Source organism: Oncorhynchus gorbuscha, linkage group LG10 (assembly GCF_021184085.1).
Source record: "Oncorhynchus gorbuscha isolate QuinsamMale2020 ecotype Even-year linkage group LG10, OgorEven_v1.0, whole genome shotgun sequence".
Lineage (NCBI taxonomy): Eukaryota > Metazoa > Chordata > Actinopteri > Salmoniformes > Salmonidae > Oncorhynchus > Oncorhynchus gorbuscha.
In genome coordinates, this window is record NC_060182.1 from 97,768,728 (window position 1) to 97,787,146 (window position 18,419).

Genomic DNA, 18,419 nt, shown 5'->3' on the forward strand with positions numbered 1-18,419 from the left:
AATGCTGAATACAACAGGTGTAGTAGACCTCACAGTGAAATGCTGAATACAACAGGTGTAGTAGACCTCACAGTGAAATGCTGAATACAACAGGTGTAGTAGACCTCACAGTGAAATGCTGAATACAACAGGTGTAGTAGACCTCACAGTGAAATGCTGAATACAACAGGTGTAGTAGACCTCACAGTGAAATGCTGAATACAACAGGTGTAGTAGACCTCTCAGTGAAATGCTGAATACAACAGGTGTAGTAGACCTCACAGTGAAATGCTGAATACAACAGGTGTAGTAGACCTCACAGTGAAATGCTGAATACAACAGGTGTAGTAGACCTCACAGTGAAATGCTGAATACAACAGGTGTAGTAGACCTCACAGTGAAATGCTGAATACAACAGGTGTAGTAGACCTCACAGTGAAATGCTGAATACAACAGGTGTAGTAGACCTCACAGTGAAATGCTGAATACAACAGGTGTAGTAGACCTCACAGTGAAATGCTGAATACAACAGGTGTAGTAGACCTTACAGTGAAATGCTGAATACAACAGGTGTAGTAGACCTTACAGTGAAATGCTGAATACAACAGGTGTAGTAGACCTTACAGTGAAATGCTGAATACAACAGGTGTAGTAGACCTTACAGTGAAATGCTGAATACAACAGGTGTAGTAGACCTCACAGTGAAATGCTGAATACAACAGGTGTAGTAGACCTTACAGTGAAATGCTGAATACAACAGGTGTAGTAGACCTCACAGTGAAATGCTGAATACAACAGGTGTAGTAGACCTCACAGTGAAATGCTGAATACAACAGGTGTAGTAGACCTCACAGTGAAATGCTGAATACAACAGGTGTAGTAGACCTCACAGTGAAATGCTGAATACAACAGGTGTAGTAGACCTCACAGTGAAATGCTGAATACAACAGGTGTAGTAGACCTCACAGTGAAATGCTGAATACAACAGGTGTAGTAGACCTCACAGTGAAATGCTGAATACAACAGGTGTAGTAGACCTCACAGTGAAATGCTGAATACAACAGGTGTAGTAGACCTTACAGTGAAATGCTGAATACAACAGGTGTAGTAGACCTCACAGTGAAATGCTGAATACAACAGGTGTAGTAGACCTCACAGTGAAATGCTGAATATAACAGGTGTAGTAGACCTCACAGTGAAATGCTGAATACAACAGGTGTAGTAGACCTCACAGTGAAATGCTGAATACAACAGGTGTAGTAGACCTCACAGTGAAATGCTGAATACAACAGGTGTAGTAGACCTTACAGTGAAATGCTGAATACAACAGGTGTAGTAGACCTCACAGTGAAATGCTGAATACAACAGGTGTAGTAGACCTCACAGTGAAATGCTGAATACAACAGGTGTAGTAGACCTTACAGTGAAATGCTGAATACAACAGGTGTAGTAGACCTCACAGTGAAATGAGACGCACACCAATAGACGGGGCCCTGGGGGAGACGCACACCAATAGACGGGGCCCTGGGGGAGACGCACACCAATAGACGGGGCAAAAAAGTATTTAGTCAGCCACCAATTGTGCAAGTTCTCCCACTTAAAAAGATGAGGCCTGTAATTTTCATCATAGATACACTTCAACTATGACAAAATGAGGGAAAAAAATCCAGAAAATCACATTGTAGGATTTTTAAGGAATTTATTTGCAAATTATGGTGGAAAATAAGTATTTGGTCAATAAAAAAAGTTTCTCAATACTTTGTTATATACCACTTGTTGGCAATGACAGAGGTCAAACGTTTTCTGTAAGACTTCACAAGGTTTTCACACACTGTTGCTGCTTTTTTGGCCCATTCCTCGATGCAGACCTCCTCCAGAGCAGTGATGTTTTGGGGCTGTTGCTGGGCAACACGGACTTTCAACTCCCTCCAAAGATTTTCCATGGGGTTGAGATCTGGAGACTGGCTAGGCCACTCCAGGACCTTGAAATGCTTCTTACGAAGCCACTCCTTTGTTGCTCAGGCGGTGTGTTTGGGATCATTGTCATGCTGAAAGACCCAGCCACGTTTCATCTTCAATGCCCTTGAAGGAGGGTTTCACTCAAAATCTCACAATACATGGCCCTATTTATTCTTTCCTTTATACGGATCAGTCGTCCTGGTCCCTTTGCAGAAAAACAGCTCCAAAGCATGTTTCCACCCCCATGCTTCACAGTAGGTATGGTGTTCTTTGGATGCAACTCAGCATTCTTTGTCCTCCAAACACGACGAGTTGAGTTTTTACCAAAAAGTTATATTTTGGTTTCATCTGACATTCTCCCAATCTTCTTCTGGATCATCCAAATGCTCTCTAGCAAACTTCAGACGGGCCTGAACATGTACTGGCTTAAGCAGGGGGACACGTCTGGCACTGCAGGTTTTTTGCCAGTTTTAACTGCACCCTTGTTTGTGAACATGGATTTTATAATGGCGTATGTTCTCCCCCCTTCACCACTTTCCATCAAGACCCTCATGCCACATTGAGTCTAAATCAACAAAGCATGAGAAGACTTTGCCTTCTGTAGCTCAGTTGGTAGAGCATGGCGCTTGTAACGCCAGGGTAGTGGGTTCGATCCCCGGGACCACCCATACGTAGAATGTATGCACACATGACTGTAAGTCGCTTTGGATAAAAGCGTCTGCTAAATGGCATATATTATTATTATATTATTTTGGTTTGTTTGTTTGTCAGTTAGGCTGTGCAGGTTTAATATGTGGTCTGTTGTACGGTAATTTGTTAAAAAGCCAATTTGACATTTGCTCAGTACATTTTCACTGAGAATGAATGAGTCTCTCTCTCTCTCTCTCTGAGCAACAGCCCCCTACATCATGTCTCTCTTTCTGTCTCTCTCTCAGAACATCAGTCCCCTCTACATCATGTCTCTCTCTGTCTCTATCTCTCTGTGTGTCTCTCTGTCTCTCTCAGAACATCAGTCCCCCTACATCATGTCTCTCTCTGTCTCTCTCTCAGAACATCAGCCCCCCTACATCATGTCTCTCTCTCAGAACATCAGTCCCCCTACATCATGTCTCTGTCTCTCTCTCTCAGAACATCAGTCCCCCTACATCATGTCTCTGTCTCTCTCTCTCAGAACATCAGTCCCCCTACATCATGTCTCTCTCTCTCTCTCTCAGAACATCAGTCCCCCTACATCATAGCTGTCCTGCCTCGCTATGTGGAGATCAGGACCTTTGAACCCAGACTGCTGGTCCAGAGTGTGGAGCTGCAGAGACCACGATTCATCACCTCAGCTGGGTGATTATGCAATCACACTGTACAGATCAGAGCGTCTCAGAGTAGGAGAGATCATCTAGGATCTATTCATATAGTCTGATTCAATATGATCTGGGATCTATTCATATAGTCTGATTCAATATGATCTGGGATCTATACATATAGCCTGACTCAATATGATCTGGGATCTATTCATATAGTCTGATTCAATATGATCTGGGATCTGTACATATAGCCTGACTCAATATGATCTGGGATCTATTCATATAGCCTGACTCGATATGATCTGGGATCTATACATATAGCCTGACTCAATATGATCTGGGATCTATTCATATAGTCTGATTCAATATGATCTGGGATCTGTACATATAGCCTGACTCGATATGATCTGGGATCAACACATATAGCCTGACTCGATATGATCTGGGATCTATTCATATAGCCTGACTCGATATGATCTGGGATCTATTCATATAGCCTGACTCGATGTGATCTGGGATCTATACATATAGTCTGATTCGATATGATCTGGGATCTACACATATAGCCTGACTCAATATGATCTGGGATCTGTACATACAGCCTGACTCGATATGATCTGGGATCTACACATATAGCCTGACTCAATATGATCTGGGATCTGTACATACAGCTTGACTCGATATGATCTGGGATCTACACATATAGCCTGACTCAATATGATCTGGGATCTATTCATATAGCCTGACTCGATGTGATCTGGGATCTATACATATAGTCTGATTCGATATGATCTGGGATCTATACATATAGCCTGACTCGATATGATCTGGGATCTGTACATATAGCCTGACTCGATGTGATCTGGGATCTGTACATATAGTCTGACTCAATATGATCTGAAGGGCAAAACTGATCCTAGTTCAACACTCTGAGACTCTGTGGATCTCAGCTCAGATATTGTCCTCTAATACTACCGGCTCGATCACCCTACAGGGTAATCAGAATCCTCTCCGGGTGATGTTTTGAAACGAGGAACACAAGCCAGCTGGTTTTTCCCAGTGAACCAACTGAAATGGAAACCAGAGTTACTCAGATCAGATGTCCCGCTGTGATTAGTTTTAGTTCTGGTTGAAATAAAGAACTATTATTAAATATAGCTTCAATTAAACAGACTCTGTAATGTATTCTACAGAGAACATTTCTCTGTCAACCGTCTCACACTGTTGTAATGAATAACTATCTCTCCCTTTGTTGTTCTCTCTCTGTGTCTCTCTCTCTGTCTCTCTCTGTGTCTCTCTCTCTCTGTGTCTCTCTCTCTCTGTGTCTCTCTCTCTCTGTGTCTCTCTCTCTCTGTGTCTCTCTCTCTCTCTGTGTCTCTCTCTCTCTCTCTGTGTCTCTCTCTCTCTCTGTGTCTCTCTCTCTCTCTCTGTGTCTCTCTCTCTCTCTGTGTCTCTCTCTCTCTCTCTGTGTCTCTCTCTCTCTCTGTGTCTCTCTCTCTCTCTGTGTCTCTCTCTCTCTCTGTGTCTCTCTCTCTCTCTGTGTCTCTCTCTCTCTCTCTCTCTGTGTCTCTCTCTCTCTCTCTCTCTCTGTGTCTCTCTCTCTCTCTCTCTCTCTCTCTCTCTCTCTCTCTGTGTCTCTCTCTCTCTCTCTCTGTGTCTCTCTCTCTCTCTCTGTGTCTCTCTGTGTCTCTCTGTGTCTCTCTGTGTCTCTCTCTCTCTCTCTCTCTGTGTCTCTCTCTCTCTCTCTGTGTCTCTCTCTGTGTCTCTCTCTGTGTCTCTCTCTGTGTCTCTCTCTCTGTCTCTCTGTGTCTCTCTCTCTCTCTCTCTCTCTCTGTGTCTCTCTCTCTCTGTGTCTCTCTGTGTCTCTCTGTGTCTCTCTCTCTCTCTCTGTGTCTCTCTCTCTGTGTCTCTCTGTGTCTCTCTCTCTGTGTCTCTCTGTGTCTCTCTCTCTCTCTCTGTCTCTCGCTCTCGCTCTCTCTCTCGCTGTCTCTCGCTCTCTCTCTCGCTGTCTCTCGCTCTCGCTCTCTCTCTCGCTCTCTCTCTCGCTGTCTCTCTCGCTGTCTCTCGCTCTCGCTCTCTCTCTCGCTGTCTCTCGCTCTCGCTCTCTCTCTCGCTGTCTCTCTCTCTCTCTGTGTGTCTCTGTCTCTCTGTCTCTGTCTGTCCCAGGCCCAATATAGTGTACGTTGCCAGCAACCATTTTGTCTGGCGCCTGGTGCCTGTGTCCATCGCCAGTCAGATCAGACAGTTACTACAGGACAAGCAGTTTGAACTGGCCCTGCAACTGGCGGTGAGTAGGATGAACTGGCCCTGCAACTGGCGGTGAGTAGGATGAACTGGCCCTGCAACTGGCGGTGAGTAGGATGAACTGGCCCTGCAACTGGCGGTGAGTAGGATAACACAACGTTTTATAACTGGTGGACCTGTTCTCTACCAGTCACATCCTGTTAAAGGTTCCCAAAGAGCACAAACACATCCCTGGGTCGCTCCTCTTTTCAGTTTCGCTGCAGTTAGCGACTGGAACGAGCTGCCACAAACACACTCAAACTGGACAGTTTTGTGTGCTTCTCTTCATTCAAAGACTCAAATCGTGGACGCCCTCTTACTGACTGTTTTTGTCTCAATCTATTCATGCACAGACTCAATCGTGGACTCTCTCTTACTGACAGTTTTGTCTCTATCTCTTACTTTGATTTGTAGAATATGAAGGATGACGTGGAAGGAGATAAGAGACAGCAGATTCACCACATCCAGAATCTCTATGCCTTCAATCTGTTCTGTCAGAAGAGGTTCGACGACTCCATGCAGGTGTTCGCTAAGCTCGGCACAGGTGAGCTTCTTAACGGCCGTCGTCTGAGAGGGGAGGGGGTTTGGCCGCGGTGTGACGTGAAATTGATAATCAGGCCAATAAAAACCTTTAGGGCTCTGGTCAACAGTAGTGTACTATATAGGGAATAGGGCCCTGGTCAACAGTAGTGTTCTATATAGGGAATAGGGCCCTGGTCAACAGTAGTGTTCTATATAGGGCCCTGGTCAACAGTAGTGTTCTATATAGGGCCCTGGTCAACAGTAGTGTTCTATATAGGGAATAGGGCCCTGGTCAACAGTAGTGTTCTATATAGGGCCCTGGTCTACAGTAGTGTTCTATATAGTGTCCTGGTCAACAGTAGTGTTCTATATAGGGCCCTGGTCTACAGTAGTGTTCTATATAGTGTCCTGGTCAACAGTAGTGTTCTATATAGGGCCCTGGTCAACAGTAGTGTACTATATAGGGTCCTGGTCAACAGTAGTGTACTTTATAGGGAATAGGGCCCTGGTCAACAGTAGTGTACTATATAGGGTCCTGGTCAACAGTAGTGTTCTATATAGGGAATAGGGCCCTGGTCAACAGTAGTGTTCTATATAGGGCCCTGGTCTACAGTAGTGTTCTATATAGGGCCCTGGTCAACAGTAGTGTTCTATATAGGGCCCTGGTCTACAGTAGTGTTCTATATAGGGTCCTGGTCAACAGTAGTGTTCTATATAGGGTCCTGGTCAACAGTAGTGTTCTATATAGGGTCCTGGTCAACAGTAGTGTTCTATATAGGGTCCTGGTCTACAGTAGTGTTCTATATAGGGTCCTGGTCTACAGTAGTGTTCTATATAGGGTCCTGGTCTACAGTAGTGTTCTATATAGGGTCCTGGTCTACAGTAGTGTTCTATATAGGGCCCTGGTCTACAGTAGTGTTCTATATAGGGCCCTGGTCTACAGTAGTGTTCTATATAGGGTCCTGGTCTACAGTAGTGTTCTATATAGGGTCCTGGTCAACAGTAGTGTTCTATATAGGGAATAGGGCTCTGGTCTAAAGTAGTGTTCTATATAGGGAATAGGGCTCTGGTCTAAAGTAGTATATAGGGCACTAATGTAACCATAGTAACGCTGTACCTCCAACAGATCCGACCCATGTGATTGGTCTGTATCCAGACCTGCTCCCTGCTGACTACCGTAAACAGCTGCACTACCCCAACCCCCTGCCCAGTCTGTCTGGAGCAGAACTGGAGAAGGCTCACCTGGCGCTCATAGACTACCTGACACAGGTGTGTGGGTGGGGGGGTTGTAAACCAGTGTGTATTACTACCTGACACAGGTGGGGGGTGGGGGGTTGTAAACCAGTGTGTATTACTACCTGACACAGGTGGGGGGGTTGTAAACCAGTGTGTATTACTACCTGACACAGGTGGGGGGGGTTGTAAACCAGTGTGTATTACTACCTGACACAGGTGGGGGGGGTTGTGTTATGTACCAGTAGCATGTCACCCTGCTGGCTTGTCTCTGTGTTGTCTCAGGTGAATGTTGATCCAGTAGCATGTCACCCTGCTGGCTTGTCTCTGTGTTGTCTCAGGGAATGTTGATCCAGTAGCATGTCACCCTGCAGTCCACTGCTGGCTTGATTCATATCTAGATAATATTGTAGTTCGTTGCTGATGGACAGGGATTTGTCTGCCGTTTGAAAACCTTTTTTGGGGGGGTCGTCGAAGTCCAGACAGTGTAATAAAATAATCGTTGATAAACTAAAGTATGTAGAAAAGGTATTGGGCCAAATATTTATTTTTAAATCATCTTTGTTGGTTCTTAATCACCAAAATAAAAACTAGACAGTCAGGGAGAATTTAAAATTCCCCATATAATGAATTTAGCAGCGTTTATTTTAGTTTGGAATTTAGCAGTGTTGATGTTATGTTTGAGCAAGATAACAACATAATTGTCCTTGGCAAAATGCATAGAATTTCAGGAAATGAGCTCAAAAATGCTCAGATTTGTCTTCACCGCCAAGATTAGGGACCTCTAAAATTGTCTAAAATATTCCTGTGCCCCCGTCCCCACCACCTCAGCTCCCCCCACCACCACCTCAGCCCCCCCCCACCACCTCAGCCCCCCCCCACCACCCCAGCCCCCCCCACCACCTCAGCCCCCCACCACCACCTCAGCCCCCCACCACCACCTCAGCCCCCCACCACCACCTCAGCCCCCCACCACCACCTCAGCCCCCCACCACCACCTCAGCCCCCCACCACCACCTCAGCCCCCCTCACCACCTCAGCCCCCAGTCCCCCTCCCTCCACTTCATCCCCACCCCTCACCACCTCATCCCTCAGCCCCCCCATCACCACCTCAGCCCCCCCATCACCACCTCATCCCTCAGCCCCCCATCACCACCTCAGCCCCCCCACCACCACCCCCACCACCTCAGCCCCTTCACGGTCCAGAGGAAACCCCCCAATGACAGTGATGTGTGTATTCCAGAAACGCAGTCACCTGGTGAAGCACCTGAGCGACTCCGAGCCGTCCACCCCGTCTCCCCTCATGGAAGGGATTCCCACCATCAAGAGCAGGAAGAAACTCCTGCAGATCATCGACACCACGCTGCTCAAATGCTACCTGCATGTACGTATGGATACCTCGGACGTACTCCCCCATTCCATTGTAATGCTACCTGCATGTACGTATGGATACCTCGGACGTACTCCCCCATTCCATTGTAATGCTACCTGCATGTACGTATGGATACCTCGGACGTACTCCCCCATTCCATTGTAATGCTACCTGCATGTACGTATGGATACCTCGGACGTACTCCCCCATGTACCTCTGTGTCCCTTTACCCTTGTTTATGCGTATAGCCTCAAAGGGTCAGTTTCCTGGACACTGATTGAAGACTCGTCCTGGACTGAGAAACTGTCTAGATAAAAGGTTGTCCATTGAGTGCTTATCAGTCCAGGACTAGTCTTCATCTGTGTCCCTGTTTAATCTGGTGTCTCTCTCCTCTCTCCAGAGCAACGTGTCCCCTGTGTTAATCTGGTGTCTCTCTCCTCTCTCCAGAGCACCGTGTCCCCTCCCCTGTGTTAATATGGTGTCTCTCTCCTCTCTCCAGAGCAACGTGTGCCCTGTGTTAATCTAGTGTCTCTCTCCTCTCTCCAGAGCAACGTGTCCCCTGTGTTAATCTAGTGTCTCTCTCCTCTCTCCAGAGCAACGTGTCCCCTGTGTTAATCTAGTGTCTCTCTCCTCTCTCCAGAGCAACGTGTCCCCTGTGTTAATCTGGTGTCTCTCACCTCTCCAGACCAACGTGTCCCCTGTGTTAATCTAGTGTCTCTCTCCTCTCTCCAGAGCAACGTGTCCCCTGTGTTAATCTAGTGTCTCCTCCTTGTAGAGCAACGTGTCCCCTGTGTTAATCTAGTGTCTCTCTCCTCTCTCCAGAGCAACGTGTCCCCTGTGTTAATCTGGTGTCTCTCTCCAGAGCAACGTGTCCCCTGTGTTAATCTGGTGTCTCCTCTCTCCAGAGCAACGTGTCCCCTGTGTTAATCTGGTGTCTGGACAGAGCAACGTGTCCCCTGTGTTAATCTGGTGTCTCTCTCCAGAGCAACGTGTCCCCTGTGTTAATCTGGTGTCTCTCTCCAGAGCAACGTGTCCCCTGTGTTAATCTAGTGTCTCTCTCCTCTCCAGAGCAACGTGTCCCCTGTGTTAATCTGGTGTCTCTCACCTCTCTCCAGACCAACGTGTCCCCTGTGTTAATCTAGTGTCTCTCTCCTCTCTCCAGAGCAACGTGTCCCCTGTGTTAATCTAGTGTCTCTCTCCTCTCTCTAGAGCAACGTGTCCCCTGTGTTAATCTAGTGTCTCTCTCCTCTCTCCAGAGCAACGTGTCCCCTGTGTTAATCTGGTGTCTCTCTCCAGAGCAACGTGTCCCCTGTGTTAATCTGGTGTCTCTCTCCAGACCAACGTGTCCCCTGTGTTAATCTGGTGTCTCTCTCCTCTCTCCAGACCAACGTGTCCCCTGTGTTAATCTAGTGTCTCTCTCCTCTCTCCAGACCAACGTGTCCCCTGTGTTAATCTAGTGTCTCTCTCCTCTCTCCAGACCAACGTGTCCCCTGTGTTAATCTAGTGTCTCTCTCCTCTCTCCAGACCAACGTGTCCCCTGTGTTAATCTGGTGTCTCTCTCCTCTCTCCAGAGCAATGTGTCCCCTCCCCTGTGTTAATATGGTGTCTCTCTCCTCTCTCCAGAGCAACGTGTGCCCTGTGTTAATCTAGTGTCTCTCTCCTCTCTCCAGAGCAACGTGTCCCCTGTGTTAATCTAGTGTCTCTCTCCTCTCTCCAGAGCAACGTGTCCCCTGTGTTAATCTAGTGTCTCTCTCCTCTCTCCAGAGCAACGTGTCCCCTGTGTTAATCTGGTGTCTCTCACCTCTCTCCAGACCAACGTGTCCCCTGTGTTAATCTAGTGTCTCTCTCCTCTCTCTAGAGCAACGTGTCCCCTGTGTTAATCTAGTGTCTCTCTCCTCTCTCTAGAGCAACGTGTCCCCTGTGTTAATCTAGTGTCTCTCTCCTCTCTCCAGAGCAACGTGTCCCCTGTGTTAATCTGGTGTCTCTCTCCAGACCAACGTGTCCCCTGTGTTAATCTGGTGTCTCTCTCCTCTCTCCAGAGCAACGTGTCCCCTGTGTTAATCTGGTGTCTCTCTCCAGAGCAACGTGTCCCCTGTGTTAATCTAGTGTCTCTCTCCTCTCCAGAGCAATGTGTCCCCTGTGTTAATCTGGTGTCTCTCACCTCTCTCCAGACCAACGTGTCCCCTGTGTTAATCTAGTGTCTCTCTCCTCTCTCCAGAGCAACGTGTCCCCTGTGTTAATCTAGTGTCTCTCTCCTCTCTCTAGAGCAACGTGTCCCCTGTGTTAATCTAGTGTCTCTCTCCTCTCTCCAGAGCAACGTGTCCCCTGTGTTAATCTGGTGTCTCTCTCCAGACCAACGTGTCCCCTGTGTTAATCTGGTGTCTCTCTCCTCTCTCCAGACCAACGTGGCCCTGGTGTCCCCTCTGTTGCGTCTGGATAATAACCACTGTCACATTGAGGAGAGTGAGTACATCCTGAAGAAGGCCCACAAGTACAGCGAGCTCATCATCCTCTATGAGAAGAAGGGCCTGCATCAGAAAGGTAATGAGCACCATCACACCTCCTCCTCCATGCTTCAAAGGTAATGAGCACCATCACACCTCCTCCTCAATGCTTCAAAGGAAATGAGCATTGTCGCTGTGGCGTGTAGACGGTGTTGTCGCTGTGGCGTGTAGACGGTGTTGTCGCCATGTAGACGCCGTGGTCGCCCTGGCGTGTAGACGGCGTTGTCGCCGTGGCGTGTAGACGGCGTTGTCGCCGTGGCGTGTAGACGGCGTGGTCGCCGTGGCGTGTAGACGGCGTGGTCGCCGTGGCGTGTAGACGGCGTGGTCGCCCTGGCGTGTAGACGGCGTGGTCGCCTGGCGTGTAGACGGCGTGGTCGCCTGGCGTGTAGACGGCGTCTGGAGAACACTAACACTACCAGTCTAAAGATTGGACACAACGTTATTTTATTATTACTATTCTCTACATTGTAGAATAATAATGTCGACCTCAAAACTATGAAATAACACAAATGGAATCATGTAGTAACCAAAAATGTTCTCTCAACCAGCTTCACCTGGAATGCTTTTCCAACAGTCTTGAATGAGTTCCCACATATGCTGAGCACTTGTCAGCTGCTTTTCCTTCACTCTCCAGTCCAACTCATCCCAAACCATTTCAATTGGGTTGAGGTCGGGTGATTGTGAAGGCCAGGTCATCTGATGCAGCCCTCCATCATTCTCCTTCTTGTTAAAATAGCCCTTACACAGCTCGGAGGTGTGTTGTGTCATTGTCCTGTTGAAAACCAAATGATAGTCCCACTAAGTGCAAACCAGATGGGATGGCATATCGCTGCAGAATGCTGTGGTAGACAGGCTGTGCCTTGAATTCTAAATAAATCACAGTGTCACCAGCAAAGCCCCCCCCAACACCATCACACCTCCTCCATGCTTCACGGCGGGAACCACACATGTGGAGATGAGCCGTTCACCTATTATGCGTCTCACGAAGAAAGACACGAACGGTTGAATCCAAAAACATGTAGACTGTAGCATGATTCATTGACGAAGGATTAAGTGAAGTCTTGCAGGTGTTGTTGGACCAGTCCACCAAGGCTAACTCTCCTCTCTTCCTCCCCTGCAGGTGATGTTGGACCAGTCCACCAAGGCTAACTCTCCTCTCTTCCTCCCCTGCAGGTGATGTTGGACCAGTCCACCAAGGCTAACTCTCCTCCCCCAGCCCTACAGGTGTTGTTGGATCAGTCCACCAAGGCTAACTCTCCTCTCTTCCTCCCCCAGCCCTACAGGTGTTGTTGGACCAGTCCACCAAGGCTAACTCTCCTCTAAAGGGACATGAGAGGACGGTGCAGTACCTCCAGAGACTGGGTGAGTTAACCTCCCAACATCAACTTAACGCTGATGGTTTGTTAATGATATTGGATTAAACATCCATGTAAATGAACACTGGGATTGAAACATACAATAGGCTTTCCACACAGCAGAGTTTTTATTTTATTTAACCTTTTATTTAACCAGGCAAGTCAGTTAAGAACACATTCTTATTTTCAATGACGGCCTGGGAACAGTGGGTTAACTGCCTTGTTCAGGGGCAGAACGACAGATTTGTACCTTGTCAGCTCGGGGGTTTGAACTTGCAACCTTCCGGTTACTAGTCCAACGCTCTAACCACTAGGCTACCCTGCCGCCTCTACACTCTAACCACTAGGCTACCCTGCCGCCTCTACACTCTAACCACTAGGCTACCCTGCCGCCTCTACACTCTAACCACTAGGCTACCCTGCCGCCTCTACACTCTAACCACTAGGCTACCTACCTCCCCTACACTCTAACCACTAGGCTACCCTGCCTCCTCTACACTCTAACCACTAGGCTACCTGCCTCCTCTACACTCTAACCACTAGGCTACCTGCCTCCTCTACACTCTAACCACTAGGCTACCTGCCTCCTCTACACTCTAACCACTAGGCTACCCTGCCGCCCCAGCAGATGTTATAGTTGATGCGTGTGTGACGGCACTAACGAAGAGAACACCACGGTCGATATAGCTCCACAAACAACACCATATGAGTTGACCTTTAACCTTTCCACCATTCTCACACGTCCAAACCCCCTGTCCTCTCTGAGCGTACCATTAATCATCTCTTTATCACTATCTTGTTAGGGATGGAGAATCTGGTCATCATCTTTGAGTTCTCTCCCTGGGTTCTGAAGATCTGTCCTGAGGACGGACTCAAGGTGAGACAGGATTGTCAGGAGTTGGAATTGTCTTTGCCTACCCTAGTTGACTGTTTGTTGGAATGTTGCTGCGGGGAATTGCTTCCATTCAGCCACGAGCATTAATGAGGTCGGGCACTGATGTTGGGCGATTAGGCCTGGGTCACAGACAGTGTTCCAATTCATCCCGAAGGTGTTCGATGGGGTTGAGGTCAGGGCTCTGTGCAGGCCAGTCAAGTTCTTCCACACCGATATTGACAAACCATTTATTTTATAGACCTCGCTTTGTGTACTGGGGCATTGTCATACTGAAACAGGAAAGGGCCTCCCCCAAAATGTTGGATGCACAGAAACATCTAGAATGTCATTGTGCAGGGTTAAGATTTCCCTTCACTGGAACTAAGGCCCAAATCATGAAAAATACCCCCAGACCATTACTCCTCCTCCACCAAACTTTACAGTTGGCAGGTAGCGTTCTACTGGCATCTTCCAAACTCAGATTCGTCTGTCGGACTGTCAGATTGATTCGGCGTCCCAGAGAATGCGTTTCCTCTGCTCAAATCAAAACAAATGTTATTGGTCACATACACATGGTCAGCAGATGTTATTGGTCAGCAGATGTTATTGGTCACATGGTTAGCAGATGTTATTGGTCACATACACATGGTCAGCAGATGTTATTGGTCAGCAGATGTTATTGGTCAGCAGATGTTAATGGTCAGCAGATGTTATTTGTCACATACACATTGTTAGCAGATGTTATTGGTCACATACACATGGTCAGCAGATGTTATTGGTCACATGGTCAGCAGATGTTATTGGTCACATGGTTAACAGGTGTTATTGGTCACATGGTCAGCAGATGTTATTGGTCAGCACATGTTATTGGTCAGCAGATGTTATTGGTCACATGGTCAGCAGATGTTATTGGTCACATGGTCAGCAGATGTTATTGGTCACATGGTCAGCACATGTTATTGGTCAGCAGATGTTATTGGTCAGCACATGTTATTGGTCAGCAGATGTTATTGGTCACATGGTCAGCAGATGTTATTGGTCACATGGTCAGCAGATGTTATTGGTCACATGGTCAGCAGATGTTATTGGTCAGCACATGTTATTGGTCAGCACATGTTATTGGTCAGCAGATGTTATTGGTCAGCACATGTTATTGGTCAGCAGATGTTATTGGTCACATGGTCAGCAGATGTTATTGGTCAGCACATGTTATTGGTCAGCACATGTTATTGGTCAGCACATGTTATTGGTCAGCACATGTTATTGGTCAGCACATGTTATTGGTCAGCACATGTTATTGGTCACATGGTCAGCAGATGTTATTGGTCACACGGTCAGCAGATGTTATTGGTCAGCACATGTTATTGGTCAGCAGATGTTATTGGTCACACGGTCAGCAGATGTTATTGGTCACATGGTCAGCAGATGTTATTGGTCAGCACATGTTATTGGTCAGCAGATGTTATTGGTCACACGGTCAGCAGATGTTATTGGTCACACGGTCAGCAGATGATAAGAGATGGAATAAGAATATGTACATATAAATATATGGATGAGCGATGGCCGAACGGCATAGGCAAGATGTAATAGATTATATAAAATACAGTATATACATATGAGATGAGTAATACATAAACTAAGATACAGTAGAATAGTATAGAATTCAGTATATACATATGAGATGAGTAATGCATAGACTAAGATACAGTAGAATAGTATAAAATACAGTATATACATATGAGATGAGTAATGTATGGTATGTAAACATTATATGAAGTGGCATTGTTTAAAGTGGCCAGTGATATATTTTTACATCCAATTTTTCCATTATTAAAGTGGCTGGAGTTGAGTCAGTGTGTTGGCAGCAGCCACTCAATGTTAGTGGTGGCTGTTTAACAGTCTGATGGCCTTGAGATAGAAGCTGTTTTTCAGTCTCTCGGTCCCAGCTTTGATGCACCTGTACTGACCTCGCCTTCTGGATGATAGCGGGGTGAACAGGCAGTGGCTCGGGTGGTTGATGTCCTTGATGATCTTTATGGCCTTCCTGTAACATCGGGTGGTGTAGGTGTCCTGGAGGGCAGGTAGTTTGCCCCCGGTGATGCGTTGTGCATACCTCACTACCCTCTGGAGAGCCTTACGGTTGTGGGCGGAGCAGTTGCCGTACCAGGCGGTGATACAGCCCGACAGGCTGCATCTGTAGAAATTTGTGAGTGTTTTTGGTGACAAGCTAAATTTCCTTTGAGTCAAATGGCAGTGTGCTTTATACCACTCCAGCCCAATGCTTGGCATTGCACATGGTGATCTTAGGCTTGTGTGAGGCTGCTCAGCCGTGGAAACCATTTCATGGAGCTTCCGACAAACAGTCATTGTGCCGACGTTGCTTCCAGGGGCAGTTTGGAACTCGGTAGTGAGGGTTGCAATCGAGGACACGTGCTTCAGCACTCGGTGATCCCGTTCTGTGAGCTGGTGTGGCCTACCACTTCGCGACTGAGCCGCTGTTGCTTCTAGACGTTTCCACTTCACAATAACAACACTTACAGTTAACCGGGGCAGCTCTAGCCGGGCAGAAATTTTAAGAACTGACTTGTTGGAAAGGTGGCATCCTATGACGCTGCCACGTTGAAAGTCACTGAGCTCTTCAGTAAGGGCCATTCTACTGACAATGTTTGTCTATGGAGATTGCATGGATGTGTGTTCGATTGTATACACCGGTCAACAACGGGTATGGCTGAAATAGCCAAATCCACTCATTTAAAGGAGTGCCACATACTTTTGAACATCCATGCAATCTCCATAGACAAACATTGTCAGTAGAATGGCCTTTACTGAAGAGCTCAGTGACTTTCAACGTGGCAGCGTCATAGGATACATACTGAAATACATTGATTCTCCATTGGGGGGAAAATGTCAATTCAGTATCACTATACGGCATCTACGTATTGTTTCTGTCCCAGATCTTCACTGAGGACCTGACGGAGGTCGAGACCCTGCCCAGAGACAAGGTCCTGAACTTCCTGAAGGAGGGCTTTAAGGAGCTGACTATCCCCTACCTGGAGCACATCGTACACGTCTGGGAGGAGACGGAGCCAGAGTTCCATAACGTCCTCATTCAGCTGTACCTGGAGAGGGTCCAGGGGCTCATGAAGCAGTACCTCAACTCCCTGCCCGAGGGTAAGACCTGATACTACTACAATATCTAGTATCATTGATCTATAACAGAAAAATAAGTAGTCCCAGCACACTGCCCTGAGGTACTCCACAGCCCCCAGCACACTGCCCTGAGGTGCTCCACAGCCCCCAGCACACTGCCCTGAGGTACTCCACAGCCCCCAGCACACTGCCCTGAGGTACTCCACAGCCCCCAGCACACTGCCCTGAGGTACTCCACAGCCCCCAGCACACTGCCCTGAGGTACTCCACAGACCCCAGCACACTGCCCTGAGGTACTCCACAGACCCCAGCACACTGCCCTGAGGTACTCCACAGCTGGGATCTGTCTGTTCTGTCTGCCTTGTCCTGTAGGGGTTCCTGCAGTGGCTGCTGGGAAGGAGGAGGGGGACCTGGGAGAGTTTAGGAACAAGCTTCTATGTTTCCTGGAGATCTCTACCTGCTACGAGCCTGGATGTCTTATCAGTGACTTCCCCTTTGACGGTAAGAATGGGATAGTTAGGTGGGGAAATATTCGATGAAAGTTACATATTGCAATATTATTTTGGACGATATATTGATATGTTGACTCAAGTATCGATTTGTACTTGCTAGGTGGCATTAGCTTGCGCTAGTTGTCTGTACATGCACCGAAACGGCAGTATTGTTCATCCTATAGCTTATTCTTCATCTTCTTTTGAAAAAGTGAGCCAACATGTTTTCAGCACTTATTTCCATGACTTGTCGATCTGCAGGAGACATACACTGAGTGTACAAAACATTATGAACACCTTCCTAATATTGAGTTGCACCCCCTAATGCCTGCAGAACAGCCTCTATTCGTCGGGACATGGACTCTACGAGATTGTTGGCCCAAGTAGAATCCAATGCTCCCCACAGTTACCAAGTTGGCTGGATGTCCTTTGGGTGGTGAACAAGTCTTGAGGCACACGGGGGACTATTGAGTGTGGAAAAACCCAGCAGCATTGCAGTTCTTGACACACTCAAACCGGTGCACCTACTACCATACCCCATTCAAAGGCACTTAAATAATTTTTTTTGCCCATTCACCCTCTGAATAGCACACACACTGGCCTGATGGCTCCTTGCTGTCCCCAGTCCACCTGGTTGTGCTGCTGCTCCAGTTTCAGCTGTTCTGCCTGCAGCTATGAAATCCTTACCTGTTCACCGGACGTGCTACCTGTCCCAGACCTGCTGTTTTCAACTCTCTCTCTACCGCACCTGCTGTCTCTAACTCTGAATAATCGGTTATGAAAAGCCAACTGATATTTACTCCTGAGATGCTGACTTGCTGCAGCCTCGACAACCACTGTGATTATTATTATCTGACCCTGCTGGTCATTTATGAACATTTGAACATCTTGGCCATGTTCTGTTATAATCTCCACCCGCACAGCCAGAAGAGGACTGGCCACCCCTCATAGCCTGGTTCCTCTCTAGGTTTATTCCTAGGTTTTGGCCCAGCACAGCCAGAAGAGGACTGGCCACCCTCATAGCCTGGTTCCTCTCGAGGTTTATTCCTAGGTTTTGGCCTTTCTAGAGTTTTTTTCCTAGCCACCATGCTTCAACACCTGCATTGCTTGCTGTTTGGGGTTTTAGGCTGGGTTTCTGTACAGCACTTTGAGATATCAGCTGATGTACGAAGGGCTATATAAATACATTTTGATTGATACACAATCCATGTCTCAAGGCTTACAAATCCTTAATTAATCCGTCTCCCCTTCATCAACACTGATTGAAGTGGATTTAACAGGTGACATCAATAAGGAATCATATCTTTCACCTGGTCAGTCTGTCATGGAAAGAGCAGCTGTTCCTAATGTTTTGTGCACTGTGAACAATATGTTTGAAACATCAAATCACAAAGTCACA

The 18,419-nt window shown here is 47.3% G+C and overlaps 2 protein-coding genes across 13 annotated transcripts in view; both read left to right on the top strand.

Annotated features, from left to right (window-relative positions):
* LOC124046819 (dynactin subunit 1-like) overlaps positions 1-18,419 on the top strand; it is an 808,447-nt gene that overhangs the window by 366,497 nt on the left and 423,531 nt on the right. The window lies entirely within an intron of this gene.
* The window catches only part of LOC124046821 (vam6/Vps39-like protein), a 42,586-nt gene that overhangs the window by 14,839 nt on the left and 9,328 nt on the right, over positions 1-18,419 (top strand). For all 4 annotated transcript variants that reach the window (XM_046367585.1, XM_046367586.1, XM_046367588.1 and 1 more), the window contains 10 exons: positions 3,153-3,273; positions 5,403-5,523; positions 5,934-6,063; positions 7,168-7,310; positions 8,518-8,658; positions 11,046-11,187; positions 12,426-12,512; positions 13,309-13,382; positions 16,334-16,550; positions 16,902-17,030. In XM_046367585.1, the coding sequence (XP_046223541.1) occupies positions 3,153-3,273; positions 5,403-5,523; positions 5,934-6,063; positions 7,168-7,310; positions 8,518-8,658; positions 11,046-11,187; positions 12,426-12,512; positions 13,309-13,382; positions 16,334-16,550; positions 16,902-17,030 (1,305 nt within the window). The remainder of the gene's footprint in view (positions 1-3,152; positions 3,274-5,402; positions 5,524-5,933; positions 6,064-7,167; positions 7,311-8,517; positions 8,659-11,045; positions 11,188-12,425; positions 12,513-13,308; positions 13,383-16,333; positions 16,551-16,901; positions 17,031-18,419) is intronic.